The following is a 26,098-nucleotide window of genomic DNA, read 5'->3' on the forward strand; positions in this document are numbered from 1 at the left end:
AACTCATGGACGCTGTAACAACATCCCTAAAGCAACGTGGACTCGAGTCTTCAATCCAAGCTGATCATCTTTCTCTAACTTAAGATAATGGTTAGACTGTTAAAAAATTAAATTCCGTTCTACAATAGGTGATGTTGAAAAAAAGGAGTGCGTGTTTAGGAATTTTAAAGCTGATCGTGAAGTGCAAGGGGTAACTGCAGGAATGAGAATTGTCATTAAACTTGAAAAGGTTTTGCCTAACAAATTAGAGCGTCTCAAAGTAATGTTAAAATTCCAGATGAGCTGAAACCCTCCTTGCATGAACTGCGACGTGTTAGAGAGAAAATAGTTATACTTACTGCGTTTATCTGAAGCCTCAAACAAGAAAAGTGTTCTTTGATTTTCAGCACCCCAAATTGGCATATGATAAAATATGAAAAATATATATATCAAACAATAGTCTGAATGGAGATCATCAGTCTAGGCCACAGGCTTGTAATGATCACTGTTCGTTTACTTTGTTTTTTACACTGCCGCACCTTTGTTGTGTTTTTTTCTCTCTCAAGTAGTTTATTCTTTTTACCTATCACCTGTTGAAGGTTTTTCTTCTTCTCTTGTTAAATTTTGTATTTTTTTATTGCTCATGTTCCCAAGTTTTGCTCAATTCTTCTAATTTATTTCATCTCTGTTTGTTTTGCTCGATATGCTACCTTAGAATTACTTTTGCTATTGCTTGCTTGCTAATTGTATAGAATTGATAATGTGTTGTTTGTAAAATGGTGTTTGCCGTTGAGAATAAATAAATAAATCAGTATTAGCAGTTCTGAACAAAGTTCGCAGGACAAAAGGAGGCCCCTGCCAACCCTGCCCATATGACGTAGTAAACATGTTGATTGAAGTTTAGATGTTGATAGGTAAAACGGTAGATTCACTGATTCTGTTGGCTGAACCAAAGTTTGATTCAAGAGTGATAAAGAAGAGTCTTGAATAGATTGGTTCAAGATACGGAAATTTAGCAACTGTGTTTTTTTTAAGTATTTATTTTTAACCTGTGGTTGACGTCAAACTGAATGAGTTTCTTTGCTTCGAGCTTCGATGAAGGTTCTTTGTTCAAGTTCAGCTGGTAGAGATTGTCAAAGAGCTGTGTCGACTCCTAGGTTTCTTATCTTTACCAATCTTTTACAGTACCTGTCAATGCATCAATTATATAAGAACTATGAAAAATGATCCTGCTCTTATAATTCATCAATGTTCTTAGCAAAATGTACTTTTTAGCCTCTGTTATGTAAGGGATAACCTACACCAGCTCACAGCAAGGGAATTCCACCACTCCAAAAACCTTCGCAACAGGGACCAGCCTCACATACCCTACTGCAGGCTGTCCAAAACACATAGCTGTTTCCGCATTAGGTCTCTGAAGCTGAAGATGTACAATGATCTCCCCCAAAGATTTAAGACTCGTGAACCGTGCGCTTTAAAAAAAAAGTCAAAGCCTGGCTATTGTACCGACCACTGGACTCAGTCACGGCCCTCAGTTGATGAATATTTTGATGAGTTGCACCGAGTATATGCTCAACACCATCTTGCCTAAAGTATTGTAAATAGTGCACATAATATTTTTAGATCTATCCTTGACAGTCTACCCAGAAATTCTGGTCAACAACGTCACAGCAGATTAAAGGTATTGTATCGTACTGTATCTGCATTTATTTTATTCTGATACATCCAATGAATTAATTTAATGTTGATGTTACTCCTGGCCAAATGAATGAAGTATGATTTATGATTGATGGGTGGTGATACTTTCTTTCGCTAATTGATAATCTGGAGCAAAAAGTTTTAAATCTATCGTATCGGAATCCGACTATGACTCTTTAACAACTACAGAACTGCAGCTAGACTAGAGGTAAATTAGATTAGGAGTGATTGCGAGTGAGATTGCGGTGGAGGCGAGAGTAAGAAGAACCAAGTAGAATTAAGTTTATTTTGTGTTTGTGTAATGTGTTGTTTTCGTTGACTTACTCTATACCACACCCCTTTCGTTCGTCCCTTTCTGTTGTCATTTTTATTTGTGAAATAATTTTGTTCGTTACATCAAAAATTTGAAAAGGTAACATTTGCAATGTACTATATTAATAATTTACTGGCAAATATTTATTGTGTTTTATCTTTTAAATACTATTCCATACGCTAATTTAATTTATTGTCGCCATTGTATGGTTACTAACTTAACTTATTGTCGAAAGCTATGCTATAACTTTAGGCATAAATCTAGGCCTAGGCCTAGTAGGAAATCATTCTTACCTGTTGATCCAATTATGATTTCAACTTGATTATCTTGCATGCCAGCCAAATTTACCTTAATACCTACCATGGTTAGGCCTATATCCACCTTCTTCCAGTCTAACTTAAACTTAGGTCATCGGTTTTCTGATTTGGCTATGCTTTACTGAAAGAGTGCCCTAGACCTAGGGATGGTGAAATTTCTCAATTTGATGGTGTATTAATTTTTCTCCAGGCAAAGTATTGATCCCAAAAATAAGTTAAGTTATACCTATCGAGCACTAAGTTATAAACATTAATATTTCCTACATAATGAAACCTGTTAGGAGATGTGTTTTTATTTAAATTAAACCTGTTTTTAAGCACAAAACAGTGTGATTTTGTCATGACATTACGATTATAACCTCAAATCATTATTTAGCGGCAAAGCGCCTGCAGGGAATCTTTTGAGTGCCTAAACGTTATCTGGTATTTATTCCGTATAGGTGCCTCCAAACAAATTTTTAATTTTGATGTCTTTGAACTTACTTTATAGTTTTTTACCTCCTGAATCCAAATATACGATTATTTTTCACCGCTGATGAATATTTCTCAAGATATCGCCGTAAAAACATACTACAACATTACAATAAACAAGGTAGGTAGTATGGATAACATTTACAAGTGGAATGAACTGTGGGTAACTATACCTACAGCTGACTGTTTTCAACCACACAACAAGCAACTGGAAGTAACAACTTTTGAATTTTATTAACTCACTCTGATTCTATCATCGGCATTATGCCTAGTGACACCATTTTACTTCACTACAACTAGAACTCAAAACAAAAATATTCATACGTGCTGTGTAGTGCTAGTCTGCTACGCCGTTACAAGTCCAGGTTAAGTGAAGAGAGTAACATGATTGATGAGAAGAAGAACATCATGATTAAACATGATAACATCGTTGTAGAAACATTTCAAGTGATTCTGTAGTCATTAATGTTTTCTATAGGCTAATAGGAATTTCGTCACATTATGGAGATATAAGTTAGATGGATTGGTGGACTAATTACATGTAACTTAGTTCTTATTAGTGATGTGCGATACGGGTCAATGTATCGATACTGCGTATCGATACGTATCGGGACGTGGTGCATCGATACGTGTATCGTATCGTATCCTGATGTATCGATTTTTACCCGCATCGGATAAAATATCGTACCGTATTGTTTATTTATAAAATTAAAAAAAAATTTTAATATCTCAAATATACAAGCTGCATAGACAAATACTATGTTACTTATAAGCTTGTAAAGAGGGTTAGTGCATGTAATCTTACCTCAGAAAAGCCGTTTCATTTCTGTGTCTTTTTATTTGTATCAAACTCACATACATAACCTTCAAATTCCGGTAAAACCTCAAAATTGGAAAACATTTTGTTATTGTTTTTCTTGTTTTTACACAGGGATAATTAATTGAATCAAAAGGTACTTATAACGATGGTGGGTATGCCACTTACACATTAAATAATATACGGTAATATGGATAATGAGTGACCCCAATTCCATTAATGGTGGCCCTAGTTTTGAGGTTATTTGCAAAACATAGCTGAAAATACATGTTTTATCAATGTTTTTGAGGATGGTAGGGTAAAATATCAAACTTCCACTACTACTTTTGAGGGGAGGAAGATGGGAAGACAAATTTCTTACCTTAAAAATAAGATTTATATTAATAAATAAACAATACAATATTCAATACGATATTGGCTATAGGTGTATCGATACACTCCCACGTATCGATACAAAATATCAATATTTTGCGGTCCTTGTATCGATACGTATCCATCGATACGCACATCACTAGTTCTTATTTAGGCATGTCAGGGTGGTAGGTCGTGCTGTATGTGAATTGGTGACTGCATTAAGTGTTTTGAAGTTAGGTTAGAAAGGTAAAGTTTAGGTTATAATGTATCGAGTTGTTAGTTTATGTCGCCTGCAGACTGTTTTTGTAAAATTAAAATCCTGAGAAAAACACATCAAATCACTTTTTCACAAATGCTTACAGAATCAGAGTTAGCTAATTAAAGTTGTTAGGCTACTTCCATTTGCTTGACTATGATTGAAAATAATCAGCTGTTGGCTTACTTAATCCATAGTTCATTCCACTTGTAAATATCATCCATCCTACCTTGTTTATTGTAATGTTGTATATTATTACGGCGATATCTTGAGAAATAATCATCAGCTGTGAAAAATAATGGTATATTTGGATTCAAGAGGTAAAAAAACTACAAAGTAAGATATCAAAATTAAAAATTTGTTTGCAGGCACCTATACGGAATAATTACCCGTTATCTTGTTCTGTGGATCAGAAAAAAGGCCTTTCCACACAATACTGACATAAAACACTTTCAAACATAATTTTGGATGGTCGTTATCTCAACTGCTCAAATCAACACACTTAGATCTATAGCCTAGACTACTTCATTTTCACTAAGTTAATCTACAATAAGTTTACCATTATGCCAAAATCTACACAACAGTAAACTCTTGAACTAAATCACTCCAACCATTCCTAAGTATTTATATAATTATTGATAAACTCTTCATTATCGATAAAATATTTTTTCCTTTCTTATACCCTATTAATTTACCTTTGGGCCAGTTTAGACGTCTTCTCGCTTCATTTGAAGGTTGTCAATTAATCAAATAATAAGCTTAAATCTTAAATAGGACCTGCACACTTACAAATACATAAACACAAAAATTTAGGATTAAAAGAACAGAAGGTGACTTAAGTAATTCTTTACAATCCGAATGTTCCTGTTTATGTGTATGCGTGTTCTAATTTATGATTAATTGACAACTCAAATACCATGTTGAGGGCCCCTAAATTACTATATAACTTATGACTAATAATTATGGCACAATACCTCGTCAAGGAATCACAGACCATCTCGACACAGGTAGTAGGTACTCCAGTGCTCAGTAGAGCAGGTAGAAGGCGTCGTGAGATAGGCCCATCAATTTTAATTAAATGTTTAGTGTCTACGGTATTTTTTGTGTGCCTGTGACATAGATGTTTTGTATGTTTGGTCACCCCGACAATGCCACATTTACGGCGAAACATGTAGGTAGGTTATTAACCTGACATCAGAAATTTGGATTACTTGACGAGGTATTGTACCATAAGCTAATTATTAGTAATTTACAACCTTAAAATGAAGCGAGAAGACATCTTAAAAAGTAAACTGGTCTGAAGATGACTCCTATGTAAGTTTAAACCGGTTACCATACTGCAACACACCAGATTGCATAAATTGAAAGTAGCGCAGGCCTATTTTACACCAATTTATTAATTAAGAATAAGTGGTAAGATATATTAACTTATCTAGAAAAACATAAACTCCCGATTAGGTACATTGACATCAAAACATTGGTGGTAAAATGTGGATGTTTTTGGGCCAAAACATCGATTGTATTATATAAGTTATCAATATGTTATTACAATCACGTATTACATAGACCTAATTTTCTTGATAAAATTGTAACAGCATGAACTGCAACTAACGATTAACACTTTTTTACTTAATATTTTTTGAAGTGGATATTCTAGCGCAAAATTAAAACTTAGCCTGCCTCATGTTATCTTGTTTGTTTTGTTTATTGTAGCCCTATAGTGTTTTATTTGGAACTGTTCTAGACGATTTGAAAAATTAAAACTGAAATTATCACGTTCGATTAGAATTAGATTAAGACATATTATGTCTAAAGTAGAAAATTATAATTATTAATAACAAGGCAACTAGTAGGGCTGGTTTAAATGTCTACAACAGAGATTCAACAGGACGATCCCAAGTACATCAACTGTGGTATATCAATTGAAGCAACTGCAGTATAGTCTCGATTATCCGATCTTTAGTTATACAACCTTCCGTGTATTCTGATCCTCTTATAAAATGATCGTAATGTGAAATCCTGTGCTATCTCCCTGTGATACTAAAATACACTGTAGTGGGTGCATTGAGACAACTTCTTTTGTCACTTCTGCCTGTACTCAGGGAAATATATCAGGCTTTAGGCATCTGCACTTGGCTGTACTTTCTTATTGTTTGAGCACACTACATACCACACAGTATGTCAACTTCTCATACACACTGCATACCTACCTCTGCTATCCACTTAATCATGGTAAGGTCTCTTTTATGCACGACGTTTTCGGTCGGGCGGAATCGATGTCCCTTTTATGCAGTTTCTCCGCCGAGCGAAATCTGCTAGTTTTTTATGATGTCCGCGGTGGGGGTGGTCATTGCTGCCAGCTTTGTTCATTTTTCCATTGTCAGTGACCCAAGATGGATCCTTGTTTATTGGTTATACCTATTTATTATTATACCTAATTATTTATACCTAATTATTTATTTACCTAGTATTTATATTATACTATTATACCTATTTGTGCGTAAAGAAAAATAGACGACGGCAATGGAGGTGGGCTGTACAGTGTACACCCGGAGAATGAAAGTTTTAGGGTTGGCAGCAATGACAGTGTTGGCAGTTCTGCAGGGTTGCCAATGAGATGGTGTGATTGCCTTTTGTACAACAATTCCCATATCAATCCCGGTAATACATTTGATTCAAAAATTCCCATGTCAGTCCCGGGAATAAAGTCGTATTATTTCTACGAAACAGTAAGTTTGTATTATTCCGCGGATTTAAAAAGAAATTTAATTCTCACGCAGTAACCGACGGAAAGCTCGATAGATTCCGCCCGACGAAAAACGCCGTGCATAAAAGAGGCCTAACTGACACCCATTTATAAGCTGACGAGTAGGCCTATTCAAATTTTACAGTTGTGCTACAATATTTAGTGTTTTTACTTTGTAAATTATTTCTATGTTATTTATGATCAAGGTTTAAAAACGGCAAGATTAATGATTTTAATGTAGGCTATTACAAGCCTTGAATAGGTATAACAGGAGAAAAGCTTTATTGATTCAACGATATTTAACATGTTTATGATGGCTTTAATCAACTATAAACTTTTCAGCATTATCTGCCCTTGCTGAGCCCAGTTTAGGTTGGATAGTCGAGACTATTAAAAGGAGAAGTTTACTGATTCACAAGGCTTTGTTTTTGCTTTGTATTACCGTATTGCTTTTATAGTTTATCTAGTTCTAGTTGGCAGTTGTGCAGTTAGTGATAGCAGAGGATAAATTCAATGGTACACTTTAATCGTGTCTAGCACCAGTCACTTGTATCTAGATCAAATTCTATTGGTTGTCCCCTTCCGCTCTCCTTTCCCCCCTCACCATCACGAACTATAGTGCTCATGCTGTAGGAAGAGCCTGTGTGCTACAACTGCTCTTGGAAACAATAGCCGTTCGGGCTCTTCCTGGCTCGGTACTAGTGTATTTCCGACCCACCATTCCACAGCTAAAAGCGCACGGTTGTTCCATAAGCATGTTTTCTCTGTATCTTACTTCTCTGTTGTGATAGTTTGGTCACATTTTAAAATTGTAAAAACTTTTATCTAGTTTTTAAAATTATTTTTCTTCTTTTTCAGAAGATGAATCCAGGCAAAAAGTCGCCCAGTATGGGCACGCCATCGATGTACTCCCACATCACAACAAGGTCATCAGCGAATCTTAAGTCCACTCGGTCTATGCGATCCGTTCGGTTGCCTTGGTATCAACGGCCAATATTGACTGATGCATATTTCATCGATATTCAAAGGGGATCATTGTTTTTCTCTATTTATTCCCTGGTAAGTATTTCTTTCCATAACATTTCAGGAGATCTGGCATGTATTACCTATTGTAACCTGTTGTATTGGCATGTTTGTGTACTCATCTTGTTATGTACAATGTACTGAATTATTCTCAGCAAGGAGCTGCGTGTGATATCAGCTACAAAGAACCCTTGTTGACATTTATTTAGCATACTTAAAGTATCGTAAATATTAAAAGTTAACATTATGACTGTTCTATTGCAGTTGTTGAGCATCTTCACACTGATCACAGCAATTTTTGATCTTTATTCCCTCGGAATGGCTGCACCAGGCTCAACTCACTACGGCTTCTACTTCATCAGTTATCAGTTTGTTTATGTGGGAAATAGATATGGTGAGTATTTTTTTACTGTCATTCATAGTAAGTGTTAACTACTATGATAAAATATACTTAAGAGTAGTAATAAAATGATCTCACTTTGTACCTGGATTAGTGAAGAATGACTTGAAACACCGCTGGAGCTAGTTCTACTCCAGTCCAGTCCAATTGAGACATACTGGATTGAATCCATTTATAAAGCCATGCATATACATATATAACATCTTCCTCTTCAAACAAATAAAACTTCCTCTTCACTTTTCAAATTTTTAAATGATATATAAACAACATTCTCTTCTTAAAATAATAAAACTTCTTCTCTAGTTTAATAAATTTGAAATGACAAATAAACATCTTCTGAGATAAATAACAAAATTAAACAAAACTTCTTCTATTTACAACTTGTTTACTTCAGTTTTCTTATTGTTTATATCTTTCAGGGGTTCGGATAGTCCTTCCTGAACGAGTAGTCCTACGTTGAGGGGAAACTATCTCCCTTGGAGTTATGTGTTCTTCTTGGCTACACATTTCATCTTCTGATGGGGTCTTAGTTGGAGAAGGGCTGTTGTGGGGACTGAGAGTGGGTGACTTACTAGTTTGTTGGGGTGTGACTTTGATCCATTCTCTGTTCCGCCTGAACTGACCTGAAGGTGTCTTTACGCTGTAAGACCGGTCTGATAGTTGTTTACTGATTGAACCAAATTCCCATTGATTATACTTGACATTTGGCCTTGATTTTACGATTACACCTTGACCTACTTCCAATTCTGGCAGATTCTTGGACTTTCGGTCGTAATATCGCTTATATTTCTTCTTCCTTTCAATAAGTTTCGACTTCACTCCACTTGGTACTTCGGGTGACAACAAACTCCTAGTTACTGGGATAGTAGTTCTAGTCCTTCTTGACATGATTCTTTGAGCTGGGCTAACACCCACATCCTTAGCAGGCGTATTTCTAATTTCTAAAATCGCCAGCCACAGATCCGCATCATCACGATCAATCCTACGCAAAGTATTTTTGGCAATTTTTACAGTCGCCTCAGCTTTCCCATTGCCTCTTGGATGATAAGGAGATGATGTTTTGTGTTCAAAATCCCAGTCTTTACTAAACTTCAACCAATCTGAACTAACAAAATTCGGTGCATTATCAGTCGTTACACTTACTGGCACACCCCATCTACTGAAATTCTTTTTGGAAACACTGATCAAAGTTTCTGAGGTCATGTTTGGAAGCTCATCTAATTCCCAAAAGTCAGAGTAGTAATCCACAGTTACCAGGTAGTTTTGTCCTCTAAAATCAAACACATCCATAGCTATGTGTGTCCAAGGCAGGTCTGGAGTGTCAGGAGTTTGCATTGGAAGGTGTTGCTGCTCTGGAGAGTTAAGAAGGCAGGCTGTACACTTCTCAATACACTGCCTGATGTCTTCTGACATACGAGGCCAATATAAAATTTCACGAGCTTTACGCAAAGAAGCTTCAATTCCTTGATGACCAGCATGAATTCTTTGTAACATTTCTGGCCTCATAGCTTTAGGCACAACTAAACGGCTACCTCGAAACACTATTCCATCAAAGACCACAAGTTCATCTCTAAAGCCCCAATATTCTCTTATTGACAAATCTAGGCTACTTTTCAGTTTAGGCCATCCAGAGATGATAACCGATGTAAGTTTCATTAACACTGGATCCTGCAGCGTTATTCGCCTAATCTGGCCCAGTCGTTCACTCGTGACATTTAGATGTTTAGTGGGATCCACCTTTTCCATCCTTTTAAACATGTTCTCTTCTTCAATCATCTTATAAACATGAGAGGTTTCTATGTCTTCTTGATTCCTACTACGATTATCATAAGGTATTGCTGCTCTGGACAATGTATCTGCCAAGGTCATTTCTGATCCTTTTTTATATTCCAACTCGAAGTTGTACTTTTGCAACTTTAACATCATACATTGAAGACGCTTAGGTGCACTAAGCAAAGCTTTTTTGAAGATTGTTACCAGAGGTTGGTGATCTGTCTGGACGGTCACATCTGATTTTCCACTGATATAGTAATGGAACCTGTTACAAGCAAACAAGATTGCTAAACATTCTTTTTCTATCTGTGCATATCTCCGTTCTACCGGGGATAGCGTTCGTGACGCATACGCTACAGGTTGCCCGGATTGGAGAAGCGATGCGCCTAGGCCTATACTACTTGAGTCACACTGTATAGTCAGTGGTTCATGGACATTGAAGTATCTTAATACTGATGCGTTTGCAATGCTTTGTTTAATTTTATCAAAGGATCGATTATGAGTTTCGTCCCAAATCCAAGCTGACTCTTTCTTTGTTAACTGTCGGAGTGGTTCACAGAGGTCCGAAAGTGTGGGAACAAAACGGGCTAAATAATTAACAAAACCCAAAAATCGTTGGACATCTTTCACATTTTCTGGTTTCTTCATTTCAGTGATGGCCTGTACTTTAGACAAATCTGGACGCAATCCTGCGTTCGACAAAACATGTCCCATAAAAGATACTTCTGTCTGCCTAAGCTTCATCTTCTTTCTATTTAACTTTAGATTCTTCTCCCTTGCTCGTAAAAGCAACATCCTCAACTTCCTATCATGATCTCTTGAGGCTTCTTCTCCTGTGTCACCACAACCATAAATCAATATATCATCCGCGATCACTGCAACTCCTTCAAGATCATAAAGTACTTCATGTAGTCTACGTTGGAACTCTTCTGGCGCGGGAGCTAGGCCAAATGGCAGGCGTGTCCACCTATATCTTCCATGTGGTGTCCAAAATGTTGTTAGCTTGCTCGACTCTTCATCTAGTTTAACTTGCCAGAACCCATTCTTTGCATCCATCACTGAGAAAACTTTAGCCTTGGATAAGTCTGGTAAAATGTCATCGATCGTTGGAATTTGATAGTGTGATCGCTTAAGAGCAACGTTAAGCGGACGTGGATCAAGACAGATTCGCATCTTGCCGTTACGCATAACGACTACAATATTGCTAATCCATTCAGTAGGAGCATTCTCCTTTACAATAATGCCTTGACATTCTAACTCATCAATCTTTTCTTTCAACTGCTTACGAAGCGGTATGGAAACTTTGCGCGGGGAGTTTTTAACAGGATCCACAGTAGCATCTACTTCTAGGTGAAAAATTCCTGGTAAACAACCAAGACCCGTAAACACATCATCAAATTCATCAATTATATCATTGTCCTGCTGGTTAGTATTATTTGACAGCGAAGTATCAACATCTTCAACTTTGCACAATTGTGCTTTTACCTGCAAAATCTTTAGCTGTTTACAAGTCTCCGCAGAAATAAGGGGTCTTTGATACGCAGGAATGTCGACAATTTGAAAAGTCATACAATACACCTTATCATTAAAATAGCAAACAAGATCAGTCTCACCCACTGGTTTTATAGTGTTGCCACTGTAGCACCTCAAAATAGTACTAGAATCTTTAAGACTAGGCTTGCTGAATTCTGAAATTGCTTTACGAGCGATTTTATCAAAGTCAGATTTATGCATAACATTACACGAAGCACCCGTGTCAAGCTGACACTCAAAGTCACAAAAAACCTGGTCATGATCGAGAGTAGGCCTAGGCCTTGTACTGAAAGTTAGGTTAGTTACCCATTGTTTCTTGTCCGAAGCTGAATTAGATTTACTAGCTAAATTAAGGCTCTCAATTTTGTACAAAGATTCTGAACTACTGTCAGTTTCATCAACAATGTTAACAGAGTGTTTGTTATTAGCAAACTTATTTTTTCTGGGTGCATTAGGCCATTTATTAGGTCTTGACTCGGAACTGTTACACATTTTTGAAAAATGATTTGGTCTATTACACCTATCACAAGTTTTTCCATAAGCTGGACATTTATCTCTTATCATTTCATGATTGTTCCCACAAAAAAGACAAGTTCTCCTATTTCTAAAACTAGGGAAATGTGTTGGCCTACCTTGGCTCTGATGTTTTCTTTCCTTCATAAAAACCTTGTTTACCTCCTGCTGCTGTTCGCATGCACCTTCATTTTTACTGATATGCTTCAACTGGTTATCAGTAGCCTCGTGAGCCCTGCATATATCAATGGCCGCAGACAAGGTTAGTTTGCTATCCGACAGAAGTTTCTTGCGGAGACTTAGATCTGAAACACCTAAAACTAACTTATCTCGAATCATTTCAGATTCTAGAGCTGAATAATCACAAGTCGTGCTTAACTGTCTCAACCGGCATACGTACTGTTCTATCTTCTCATTCGGTAACTGATTAGCTGACCCAAACACATATCGCTCATAAATAACATTTTTTTCCGGTTGAAAATATTTATCAAAGCCTGCTATTATAGTCTTCAATTTATTTTCTGTGCTGTCATCATCGCCTAGATCTAAACTAGTGTAGATTTTAAGGCAGTCCTTGCCTATTACAGACAGAAACGTTGCTACTTTAACTTCTTCATCTTTATCATTCAGCCCAGTGGCTATTGAATAGTTTTCGAATTGAAGTTTGAAAAACTTCCAATTGTCTAGGACATCACCCTTTATTTCCATAGATGATGGTGGAGGCAAATTCATAGTTAAATTTACCAACGTACTAGGCTTTACAAGTTCATCCTCAGAACCAGCCGTCTGAGATCCTTTAGGCATTTTAAAAATTCAAACAAATAAATGTAGCTTAAATGCATAAAAAGAAGTTAAATATTTACCAAATCAACTTGTCCTAAATAAACTAAGCCGATATTTTAGGCTTGGTAGTATTAGACCTACTCTTAGAAAAATCTCACAAACTAGGCATAGGCCTACAATTTTTTAGCCTTTTAAATAGTTTATATTTTGTTCACACTTGTAGGCTAGTAAATTAGGCATAGAACTGCATATTAATTTCATAGCAATGCATTTTCAACATAAGTTTAACTAATTTCAAACATCGAAGTAGAGTTGGCCTAGGCTTACTTCTTTCCTGTCAAAACTTGAACTTTTCTTGCACTCTCAAACATGAAAACTTCCATGACCTACTTTCAATTTTATGCCAACTGATTGGGCCTAGCCTACTATGAAAAGATCTAAAGTGCATACAAAAATTGAAAGTTTGTAAAAGAAAAATCCAACAGAGCTTTTAGTGGTAATTTACAATTAATGAGCTCTAGAAACAAAATTGAGATTTTCTGAGTCTAGCGTTCCGACACGTTTTGTGGTAAAACTTACTACCTTGCCGTGTATTTCAACCACGAAAAATAGACTTTTTAAAACTCGCACAGATTAAAAGAAACTTCACTTTTTCATCTATTATCATATATTCTTCAAGAAATCAATAATGGTTGGGTTTTATCACCGCTGCCACCATGTTAACTACTATGATAAAATATACTTAAGAGTAGTAATAAAATGATCTCACTTTGTACCTGGATTAGTGAAGAATGACTTGAAACACCGCTGGAGCTAGTTCTACTCCAGTCCAGTCCAATTGAGACATACTGGATTGAATCCATTTATAAAGCCATGCATATACATATATAACAGTAAGACTAGTTGTCCTTTTGATAAACCTAATTTTCTGTTCGAAATTCGTCATAAATATTTTAATGCGAGGGAGAAGATATAACTATTAACAGGCTTAAATAGTAAACCTTAAAATTATACTCACATTTATTTTGATAGGTTTAAGATCAGAATTGCTCTTTAAACTATTAAAAATATTACCAATAACATTATGTTATTAAAATTACAATAAAAAAAACCTATACGAATAGTGTTAGGACTCAGGAGAAGAGATTTAGTCAAGCCAGCTTTTATTAAAGATCTGGGAATATTAACAGTTTTTTGACAGTACATTACTGTTTTGACCATTAAGGAAAACATTACTGAAAACAGCTCACACCACCAATACCAAAGAAACAAGCTAGACATGCAAGTATTTAACAGCCAAAATTAGAATTTTCTTTTGAAAAAATCCATTATTTTCTGGTAACATTGGGAAAACTCCAAACGAAACAAAGAAAGAGGAAAACGGAAATACATTTAAAAGAAAACTAAACAACTACCTTTTTAGTGCTCTTTACTCTTTTGAAGAACTTACTTGACTCTTATACGATTGTACTTAACTCGGGCTTTTAAATATTATTGTTGTTTATTAATATCATAGTTTATTATTTTATTTATTATTGTAGTTTTAGAAATTATTGACTCTGTTCAATGTTTTGTACAAGTACATTTTATGAATAAAGTAGGCTATATTTTGATTTGATTTGAATGTAGATGACTCACTCAAAGCACAATTTTTTAATTTCATTCTAAGAGTCAAAAAGCAAACTTGAACACATAAACTTATTGAGTACTTATTTAATAACAGTATATGATGAAATATACATTTTCAGGTTTACCTTTTGACAAAAAAACGGCAGTGCAATAATGTGATTGTCCGATCTCTCTCAAACTTCAATGAGGGATATTAGCGGCATAAGTGTCAGCAAACTTCAATGAGGGATATTAGCGGCACAAGTGTCAGATTATTAATGTGTTGGACTAAAGAACGTCAAGACTATAAAAATTCCACTGTATTACTAATTAAAGATTTTTCTTCTATGTCCTACCTCACATCTGAGGACGCTACTCCTAGAGGGTCATGGCATTATCATATGGATAAAATACATTGGTGAATGGTGGGATTTGATCTCAGGACTTAAGGATTGGAAGCCCCTCTCTCTCTCTCTCTCTCTCTCTCTCTACCACTAGACGAACACATGACAAATGAAATTTTTTTTGTCTAGGCACTAGCCCGGAATTATTTTTCACATTACTTCAGGCTAGACTCAGGGGTTGCGGCATTATCACATAGATAAACTCCATTGGTGATTTGGCGGGATTTGATCCCGGGACCTCTGGAACCGAAGTCCCACGCTCTAACCTCTAGACCAGCTCGCTACCGATAATGAAATCTTAGAACATACTGTATTTAATTGAACTCATGCTTAATTTAAACCCATAAAATAAGCAGGCCTTCTGAATGTGCTGTGTAATAAAACATTCAGAAAACGACTTTACTCAGTAACTTTTTTTGCAGTGCGGAACATCTTGATCCTGTTTGCGTTGTTCTCCTTGATCGCAGCCGTGGCTGTCCTTGTTTCCAGCATCATGCTTATAATAGCCCTAAGAAAGGTTTGTGATCTCATATTTTATTTATGCTTTAGTTTAGAAAAATGAATAAGGTTTATAAACAAATCACCCAAAAAATGTGTGTTTTCATCTAGCTATGTTGCTTCCAAAGCTGATTCTAATGATAAAACGTAGGTTACTAATCCCCGTCTTCAGTTATACAATATTTACAAGACAACTGCAGTATCAGAAACATAACTTTCATCATCAGGCCATAAAAGAATTTTTAAATAGTAAATAGATGCAAACAGTATTTTTATTTTTAATATATATAGGCACTGAATATTCATGTCCACGTTAGTGTTTATATGTTTAACATGTTTCTTTTATGAAGTTACATTAGTTAACACTTTTTTAAGTAGAAAAAATGCCTACATTATTGAGTGCTATCTATTGGTGGAAGCTTAAACTTCCGAAACTGTAGTCATATGGATAACATACAAAAGTTGGAGGTTAGGAATATACTTTTATATTTTCAATCTGAGTAAGTCTAGAGATTATCCAATGACTCATTGTTGTAATAGTAGACAACGTAACCAAACAGAGCATCCAATGAGGCATACGGGGCTAGTTTTGTTGGTTATAGGGAAAGAGTGTCATGCAGAATACTGAATATGAGCATGGCTGGGATAAAGAAAATGTAATGTTATTATATGCCCTTGAATGCACACAATTTTATGAACGGAATATCAATTTTAAATATAAACAGGACTTTGTTATGACATCGACTGCTGTACAAAGTTTTTCATAAACAAGATATTACAGTGTATAGCCTAATAGCATAATCAAAATACGTATTTGTTAATTAGGCTTATATACAGATTTTGTTGTTTTTTAATAAGACAAAATTTACCAAGATTCATATTTAAGATATTTTTCAGACGTTTATTTAAGTCCTTAGAGGCTAGCGGCCATTTTGGATTAATTTCAAACAGTTGATGAATTTATCATCCCAAATATATTTCAAATACCTAAGTTATTGTAATTTAAATATCCAGAGCACTGTGGGATTAGAAATGTCCTTTGTGGTTTCGTAATTGATTTCCAAGGAGTCAATGGAATCTAAAGGCCATATTGGATTTGCTTGCCATAAGAGCAATGTTAATTTTGTTCATTTCAAACAGCCACTGAAGAATTACTTACCACCCCAAATTTTTTTAAATACAAAAGTCATTGTAATTGAAATATCTAGGACACTGTGGGATTGGAAATTGTCTTTGTAGTTTTGTAATTGTTTAGGGAGTTAAAAACATCTAGGTTTAACCCTTAAGTGCTACAGTATACTCTCTCTTACACAAAGCAGAGTACACAGCTTTTACACAATCCTTCTGTATTAATGTAATAAAAATGGAAAGGTCAGTTTCTGGATTCCCAGACAAAGTTGGTTAAATCATCTGGTTTTAAAATTCAGGGCAGATAAAGCAATCTTTGCGAAGGTAGAGATGGTTAATCTGTGTAAATCTGTTTTGTGCTAATCCCATTTTTCAATAGAAATGTACAATATAAGAGTTATGTCCAAGAACCAAAGCATCCTTTTTACTTTTCAGGAGTACGAGCACAAGATAGTTCCTTGGTTGTATGTGTTTGCCGTGTTTACAATCTTGCGGTTCCTGGCCTGGTTGTTCTTCTCCATAGTCAATGATCTGATATTCGGCTACAACATCACCATGTGTCTTCTCTGGGCAGTGTTTACTGCTCTCAACATCTACGGCTGGATCCTCGTCTACTCTCTGTACCTAGAACTTTCCGATCTCACTAAACTGGAAGACCTAGCTCACTTGCGTGTAAGTATAATACCACATTCCAAACTTTGTTAATTGTCACAAAATAATCTGGTGGAAAATAATTTACTTGTGGCTTAGCAAATACTTCTCAAACCTGTTAGCTGATTAGAGGGATGGTGTGACTTGTATTTTATAGTAAATAATTAACATAATTTAATACACACATTGTTTTTCTAAGGTAGTTTGAATGTATAATGCTACAACTTTAACTAATACATGGTTGAAAATATGTCTTCTAAATTTAAAATACAAACTGTAGTTATTTGCTAAAATATATGCAGATTAGGTGTGTTGTGTACCCTACAGTAGTGCTTTTTGTAACTTTGCCGAATGAAATTTTCATTATTTACTGTCATTTTAATTATTATTTACTGTCAAATGGCTGACAAGTTTAAGCAGAGACTGTATTAAAGGGATCTTGATTAATGAGGGTTTACTGGCAAGTAATAACAGCTGATTTGCTTTAAATACAACAAAGGTTTTATTTATATTAAAAATAACATAATGACGCATTCATGTACGATGTATCTGTACGTTCTGAATAAAGATTTTATTGATTGATTGATTGATTGATTATATTTGTTTACAGCCTATGAAAATTAAATCTGTTTAATATTGTATCCTTATTATCAGTTGGTTACATTGCATATCCAAACCCTTGTGATTATATCAAAGTATATAAGTATCTGTAACAAAATACTTTTAATGTAGGCTGTTAGGTGCAAGGTGTAGCCTAGTACACTCCTAAGGTTTTGGGTTTCAATGTATATAGCGATGTCTAATGTGTATTTAGACATAAATAACTGTAGTAGTAGTAAGTAGTTGTTAATTGGTAGTAATTCTCAGCTAGTAATTTGATTACATTTTTTCACAAGCAGCTTGGGTTGTCTATGAACCCTGCTCACCACGTAAGTATTCCCATTGTTTGTCACATTAATGATGAATTTGGAAAAGGACTGATATCAGTAGATATTTAGGCAAGCGTCTTGAGTAGGTTTTTGTCAAATCACATTTTAATGCTTTAAACAGTTTATTACTTTTGTTGCACTATTTATTTTTATATGGGTTAAGTTTTAAGGCCTGTGAAAATTAGTGCTGTCGTTGTCATAGCCTCCATCTCTTCTGCATGGAATCTTTTAAATATGCCTATTCTTATTCCCGTTTTGTTTTGAAGCCATCTAAAACTTCTTTAATCTAATTAAGAAATTGATATTCGAGAACTAGGAAGTGATTTTAAATCTGTTACGTAAATTTAATTTTTTTTATTTTACATTGTTTTGTTTGTTCTAACTTTTTTTTTTTTTTTTAAGGGAGAGTAGGGACAATGCTTTTACGCACACTAACTTACTGTGTGTAACTTTAATGTTTTTCTGTTTAACAAACTAGGATAAAATACTTGTAGGCTATAAATTATTTTGTCTTAATTTTTTTACAGTTATTTGGCAATGAAAATCTTGGATCTAAAACTAATTCACCAGAACTCATAATTAATGACATTTAAGTATTATATCTGTTTATAAACAAAATTTATTTGAAGTAATGAAACCCAATGTACAATACCAGGCCTGCTCTACTGCAGAATAGTTTAGAAATGAAATAAATAATTAAAAATTTATTTTAAAACTTTTAGTAGGGGGAGTAGATGGCATTGATGGAAATATCTCCGGGGCTGACGAACCTATCCTTTTCTATTTTCGAGAGGTAGTCCTTGCTATACGCTGTAGATGAAACTACTTAAAATGTGGACTTTTTTTACTGTAACCATTCTCAAAAAACTTAATTTTGCAACCCCTTACAGCGTAAATTGAGCATTTTTATTTTATTTTAAAACTAATCAGAGTTATTACATTAAATACTATAGTCCTAGACAAACTTCAGATCTGTATTTACTCAAAAGATTTTGAAATGATTAATTGCATTTATAGAAAATCGTTTTAACTAGGACTGTGCGAGTCATTGTGGAGTATGTAGTCGGACCTACAGCTAATGAGTTCCCAACGACCTCATGGCATTACCTAATAGCAAAAAGCATGATTCGAATCGAGGCCTCAGGACAGAAGCTCTGCTCTCAAACCACTAAACTAACCATGTCTCTAAGGTGTATTATGTTTTCCCTGATAGTAGTTGATCATAAGGCTGGCAATGACCAACATACGTATGTAACAGTTAGTGTCAACTGCTAATGATTATGATTGTTTCAGATGGGAACCATGGCTTCACTGAATGCGTCCACCACTCATTCGTTGGCTGGGTCCAGACCTACTACCCCACATAGCACAGTATCAACCCAACCAGTCATGTAAACAAACCATCAAGATCTCACCACGATTACCTGAGTAAGAGTGTCAGTATACCAAGAGAAAACATACTGCTGATATTTTTGCAAGTGAGGTGTGTGGTGACCAAATGTACTAACAGAATTTTTTAAATTTGTAACTTTTTAATGGTGAAGTCCTTGTGACATGGATTAAATTTCTACATCTGCTAGATTATCGCACATGTTATTATGAGTTAAAACTCACATATCTTGTGATTTAAGAAAGAAAAATTAGCTAGTACTTACTTTTTAAGCTTGAGAACAATCTTTTGAAAAAACAATCATGTATTGAGTTTTAGCATTGACTATTGGATACAGAAGAAGACATCCCATCTATACGGATCAGCTGTCGCCAATTTTTTACTAAAAAAGAATGTAGTTGTGTGAGCCAGTCACAGATTGCACTAGTGTCTAAAACTCTATTTTGTACCTTATTTTTTGTTATTGACATAGTTGCTGGGTCACAACAGTTGCTATAGCACATAATAAGTCATTCCATCAGTTTGACTTGGTAAAAACCATCGTGTAATTGGCAGAAATCAGTAATTTAGATCAGCGCAATCTGTAGGTGGCTCACATACTAAGAACTATTTTATTAAAAACCTGGCTACAACTTTAACATGGGGATGGAATGACTAGTTGTTGTATTAATAGTCAAAGGTTTTAGTTAAGTAATTTCTGTAAATGCAAAATCTCGAATGTTTTGTCAGTTTATATAAGCTAAACATAAGTTTGAGGAGCTATCGATATCTCATCTTGTATAAAACCATACTTTTAATTTCCCTTGTTAGTGTCATAGTATTAGGTTACTAATTTTGTATTTTTTTAACATTTTTGATTTTTTGAATATGATTGTGTGAAGCACATTATAAAGCATATTATTTTCTAAGCTAGTTTTTAGAACAAAAATAGAACAAATTTTGACTGTCCCTTATCAAAACTATATACCTATTGTATTTAGTTTTGAAACAAATTTGTATTTATTTGTACATTTCCAGATAGTTGATCAAAGTGTTTGGTAACTCTTAAGCTGTAAAACTAGTTTCCAAGTAATGTGTTGATCACACTTAGCTTATTATTTAGTTTCTGCTTTTTTCTTTTGCTTTGATTTTTATATATATTTAATACACTTAAGATGACTTTCTGTCAGTTAAACAACTGGCAGCTAGCACTAGGCAAATGGTATTGTATTGTTTTTACCTATATTATTGCTAGCTTGTTCTCTTAAAGAGTGCATTTTAAGAAATGATGACGTCCACACAAATATTTTGTGCCTTGTTCCGTCCATTTTTATGTAATTGTAAAGTATATATAAATATATTTGTAATGTTTACACAAAGTTAATTTTAAAGTATTATTGTTATAGATGTAATTTTGTACAAAGTATTTACGATTCAACAGTTGCACAAATAAACTATGGTACAAAATGAGAGTTTTTCATTTATAATTTGTTAAACCGTTTAGTCGTAGGCCTATGGGCATTCTCAGAAATCTAGTGTGGTCATTGTAAAACGGGTTAAAATGGTTAAATCCAATGCCTTCTAAAATGAGAGTAGATTATATGGTCTTGCACATTGATTTTATCGATCCTTCTATAGGTCTATTTATCGACACGGGACCCATTCAACTGTGAAAACCTTAAATCCGTAAATGAGCCACGAATTCCAGGTTGAAACCCAAACTGCTAAGGACAGTTCCCAATTCATCAAATTTTTTGACACGGGTTATATTGAGGAGTCGTCCAATTCTCTATACTTTGTGACTTTGGATTCAATACCAATTCTAAAACCTATCCCCCTAAATTACTGCATCATTGTCAATTTTCAATTAGACAAAATTTTCAGGCTGCTTTTATCAAGATTCGACACATCAGTATCAGATATGCTTGCTAAAGTTATTAGAATCGAGTAGGAAAAACTAGAATTAAAATTACCCAAAGTTTTGGGCCAACGTCTACATTTTGAATATTCATTAAAATTTTGAATTTATGAATAATAATTATTTATAAATAAATCATTTTACTTTCCATAAATGTTCTGTGATTAATGTAGTGATTCTTCTTAGTCAAACATAACCTCACATTTGTGATTTCTGCCTGCATCTTTGTGTTATGTTTCACCTAAGCGGGGAGACAGGCCAAATCAAATAAAATGAAACTTAATTGTCACAAGAACGTTGTACATAGCATGGCTATAGAAAAGGTGACATTGTCAAATTATAATAAATACATAATTGGTCAATCTTAAATTTTTAAAGATGAATATAAAAGTTAAAAATAAGAGACTGACTTTAGTTTTAAAAGTATTTTACAACAAATATTCATTAATATGGTAGTAGTTTTTTCTATTAAAAACATTGACAAATTCTTTTTAAATGTAATTATATTGCCTATATTTTTAAACCTACTGGTAACTTATTGTCCAACCTTTTTCCTATGTATGTTGGTGTCTTCTCAATGAGACGCAGACGGTGGATTTGTAACTGAAAATTATTTAAAAACCTTGTGTTATCTGTGGTCATAACTTTCATAAAAAACCTTTCATAATTAGATTGTACCATTACTAATGTTTTGAATATGTATAAATTTGGAACAGTTAATATTTTTAATTCTCTAAACAGTGATTTAAAATATTTCCAAAAATATGAGAAAGTCATTATTCTGAAAAACTTTTTTTCTATAATTTATTTAAAGAAAGCATAGTAAATGTTAACTCTAGTTTTATGGTCAATATAATTACATAGTACTAGCATTTGATAACTGGCTGAAATTAGTTTACTGATAATATTATCAATACAGTCACTCCAAGAAAAAATAATATTCAGTTCCAAACCAAGGAATTTTGCACTGTTACAGGCCCTATTAGGGCCGTATTACACAAGGTCACCAGGCGATGTCACCGGTGGCGTCACCGGTGACGTCACCGGTTACTGTACGGGCAGCCAGCCTGAACACCAGAGAAGTCACCAGGAGTGAGACCAACCCCCAAAGTTCCTCCACTCCAGCCAGTGTCTACATTCAGCGCTGTCACCTCGTTGTTACTCTTCAGTTTAAGTTATTAAGTTATAGTTAAGTTAAGTTATCTAGTTATATAAGTTACTACTCTTCAGTAAAAAAAAGTCTAGTGATCAAAAGTTATTGATTAAACGGGGACGAGATGCAGGGAAGGGAACAAGGGAAGATGACTCGGTAAAAAAGCCAGTGTATTGTGAAAGGTGGTGGTGAAAAAGAAACTGAATGTAGTAGCAATTCTTCATAGTTTTCCGACAATACGTCCACTCACTACACTGGCAACAATCTGAACTTGCAGAACACAAATATACAGTGGTGACGCAACCGCGGTGACTGTGTGTAATATGTCTCATTTGATTCAATGCCCAGCGACAAATCTTGGTCACCAGTGGTTACTCGTCTGGTCACGGGGCAGAGTCACCGTTCCGTCACCAAAGGCTGGTGACGCAACCGGTGACCCTAGTGTAATAGGCGCCATAAGAACCAATGCCCACCAACCAGTCATGTCACCGGTGGCGTCACCGGTGACGTCGCCTGGTGACCTAGTGTAATAGGGCCCTTACACCTGACTGGTTGATGGGCACTGGTTCTTATGGCGCCTATTACACTAGGGTCACCGGTTGCGTCACCAGCCTTTGGTGCCCTGTGACCAGACGAGTAACCACTGGTGACCAAGATTTGTCGCTGGGTATTGAATCAAATGGCACATATTACACACAGTCACCGCGGTTGCGTCACCACTGTATTTTTGTGTTCTGCAAGTTCAGATTGTTTAATGCCAGTGTAGTGAGTGGACGTAATGTCGGAAAAATATGAAGAAATGCTACTTCTTGCTCTTTTGTTGAGGAAAAGGAGGAGACGAGCAAGGAAAATGCACGTGCACCCGATATTATCTTTAACACGTTCACTGTGCTGAATATTTTCTTGCATTATTCCAATGGTGCGTTACGAGATCTATAGGTCTCGTCCGCTATGATTACCCAGGTGTGATACGAGACCCCGAGATTATGTTGCGCAGTAATCTTTTGCGCATCAACCTCACAATGAAAGGCGAGAGAGTGCACAGTGTTTGTTTATGTGAACCAGTACAATGTTGACAATCTTCAGGAAGAGAATCTGACGTCATTGTACGAGACCCTGAGATCTCGTATGCACAGCTGTAATAGGTAGTTCATTATTTATTTGTATTTATTCTTTTCCTACAATAACAAATTAAGAAAAAATATGTGTTAACTGTTTATTTACGAATTCCTAATAATCGTAACTGTAGTAAAATATATATTTTAACTTTCTATTATCACTTTTACGGCTGATTTCAGGCTAAATAAAGTAGAAATGAAATATGTTTTAAAATTACTGTATTTATTCCGTTATAATTTTGGGGTTGGGCAATGACCTCAAAATGAGTGCGAGCCACAGTGAGTCGAGTGGGTGAGGGGAAGGGGAGGGTGCAACCTTGAAGCATTAACTGTTTTATCTATGCTTGAAGCTATATTTATTCTTGCACCACTTCCCTAAAGGGCTGGAAAAGGGGATTCCAATCACAAAAGAATGATACAATGTTGTTTATCGAAAATTCCTTGTCCGGTTTGACAATTATTTAGCATTGATTTTGTATGATTTAATAGGAACCAGTAGAAATCGAATTACTGCCATGATTTTTTTTTTACATGAAAATACAACAATGCACAAACGTGATATTTTAGGTCATTGACCAATGACCTTTATTACGCATCCGTTAGTGCTGTTTCAGAAGAGAAACACATCGATAATTAAAAATAATTTTATGTTCCCGTAGTTGAAAACCATTATTATGTAAGCCTATAAAACATTAGAAAATTAGATATAGGCCTAACTCATAAAGATAACAACATAAAAACACCATTATTCTTTCTCTTTGTTCATGAATTATTTCTTGGGGTTCCTTCATTCATCCAAGCATTCAACAAAACAAATTGCCATGGTTACTAATCACTCCATTAGCCTATTTGTGATATGAGATCCAGAGATCTCGTATCGTAATAAAGTAAAAGTTTATTACTTCAGTGCGTTACGAGATCTATTTATCTCGTTTATTTAATGTTTACTAGTTGATACATCAAGAAAAATGCATTATATATGTACAAGTTTCATTTCTTTACGATAACTGTACACCGAAATATGGATGTCGTATATTTAGGAAAGAAGCCAAATTATGGGTCCCGCACTACGGGCTAGGTACGATACAAGACCTCGGGATCTCGTAGCGCAGTGAACGTGTTAAGAGAAACAAAAGGATTGTTTTATCCCTTTTTGATGAACTTTTAGCTAACGAAAACAAGTTTTTTAATTACATGAGAATGTCAAAATCATCCTTCTTTGAACTGCTTTCACTAATAAAGGTAGACATTACCGGAACAAATAATAGAATGAGGAAATGTGTTTCACCAGAAGAAAAACTTGTAGTTATTTTAAGGTAAGTAAAAAATGTGTTTTACTTCATTTAAGTATATCAAACCATGATACTGATTTAAATGATTCAAGAGTTTTGGACTGTGGTAAAATTTTTATCACAATACATAGCTGCTGAGTTCATTAATATTTTAATATTATTTATATATATTATAGATTATTTGACTTTGCTGCCTGGTAAATCTTTTATTTGGTTAAAACGTTGCATTATTTTTGCAAAATTATATTAATAATAAATCACTAGGGCCATTGAATAGTAATTTATTCAGTCTTTAAACAATACATTATTGTAATTGACATCGTCATTATTAGTGTAAAAAAATATAAGGTGCTATACTTATATAATTAATAAAATTATATACATGAAAAAAGTCCAAAATATAGGCTGCCCTTAGTTAAACATTTAACAGGTTTAAAATAATTTAAAATAGGCAAACTTAAATTATGAATGACAGTGGGTCTTTATTAAAAAAGGCTAATGGTTTTCACAGGGCTATAATATTTTAATAAGCATAAACTGTAATAATAATAAGGACGTGTTACTGTCAAAGATAAATATTGACATTGGTATTAGTAAACATTTTTCCAAACCAAATCTTCTTACAAATTATATTGAAAACAGTTAACTAACACCTAAGGTAAAATAATTAATGCCTTTGTGCCATGCCAAAAATTACTTAATTATTAATGCGTTATAATAACAATTACAATTATGAAAATATTTAGTACAAGGGCACAAAATTTAATACTGAAATTACAAATAAAACCACCAATATTACTAATACGATTGAATTAGTTAGCTTTAAACAGTAATATTTCACTATCACTCATTTGAGTTTGGAAATTCTCATTGGATACGACAGATGTTCTTCCGGATGATGAAGATTGCATGGTGTCACTAGTGTGTAAAAACACATAATTTATTTATACGCATTTAATTATCAAAAAGACTGTTTTCTATGTCATTCAAATCATATGTTTTGTTTGTTTATACATTATTTAAAAACAACATTATAATTATTACAGTCCACTGT

At 34.6% G+C, this 26,098-nt stretch overlaps 1 protein-coding gene across 1 annotated transcript; it reads left to right on the forward strand.

Moving 5' to 3' along the window:
* The first annotated feature begins 1,996 nt into the window (after positions 1 to 1,996).
* Positions 1,997 to 21,016, forward strand: LOC128984728 (uncharacterized). The gene is made up of 6 exons (XM_054404073.1): positions 1,997 to 2,089; positions 7,810 to 8,010; positions 8,239 to 8,368; positions 15,411 to 15,505; positions 17,050 to 17,286; positions 19,488 to 21,016. The coding sequence occupies exons 2-6, from the start codon at positions 7,813 to 7,815 to the stop codon at positions 19,587 to 19,589; spliced, it is 762 nt and encodes a 253-aa protein (XP_054260048.1). The 5' UTR covers positions 1,997 to 2,089; positions 7,810 to 7,812; the 3' UTR covers positions 19,590 to 21,016.
* Positions 21,017 to 26,098: the final 5,082 nt, after the last annotated feature.

The sequence above is a fragment of the Macrosteles quadrilineatus genome, unplaced genomic scaffold (assembly GCF_028750875.1).
Source record: "Macrosteles quadrilineatus isolate MER2022 unplaced genomic scaffold, UCM_ALF_1.0 Scaffold_1__1_contigs__length_201487025, whole genome shotgun sequence".
Taxonomy (NCBI): domain Eukaryota; kingdom Metazoa; phylum Arthropoda; class Insecta; order Hemiptera; family Cicadellidae; genus Macrosteles; species Macrosteles quadrilineatus.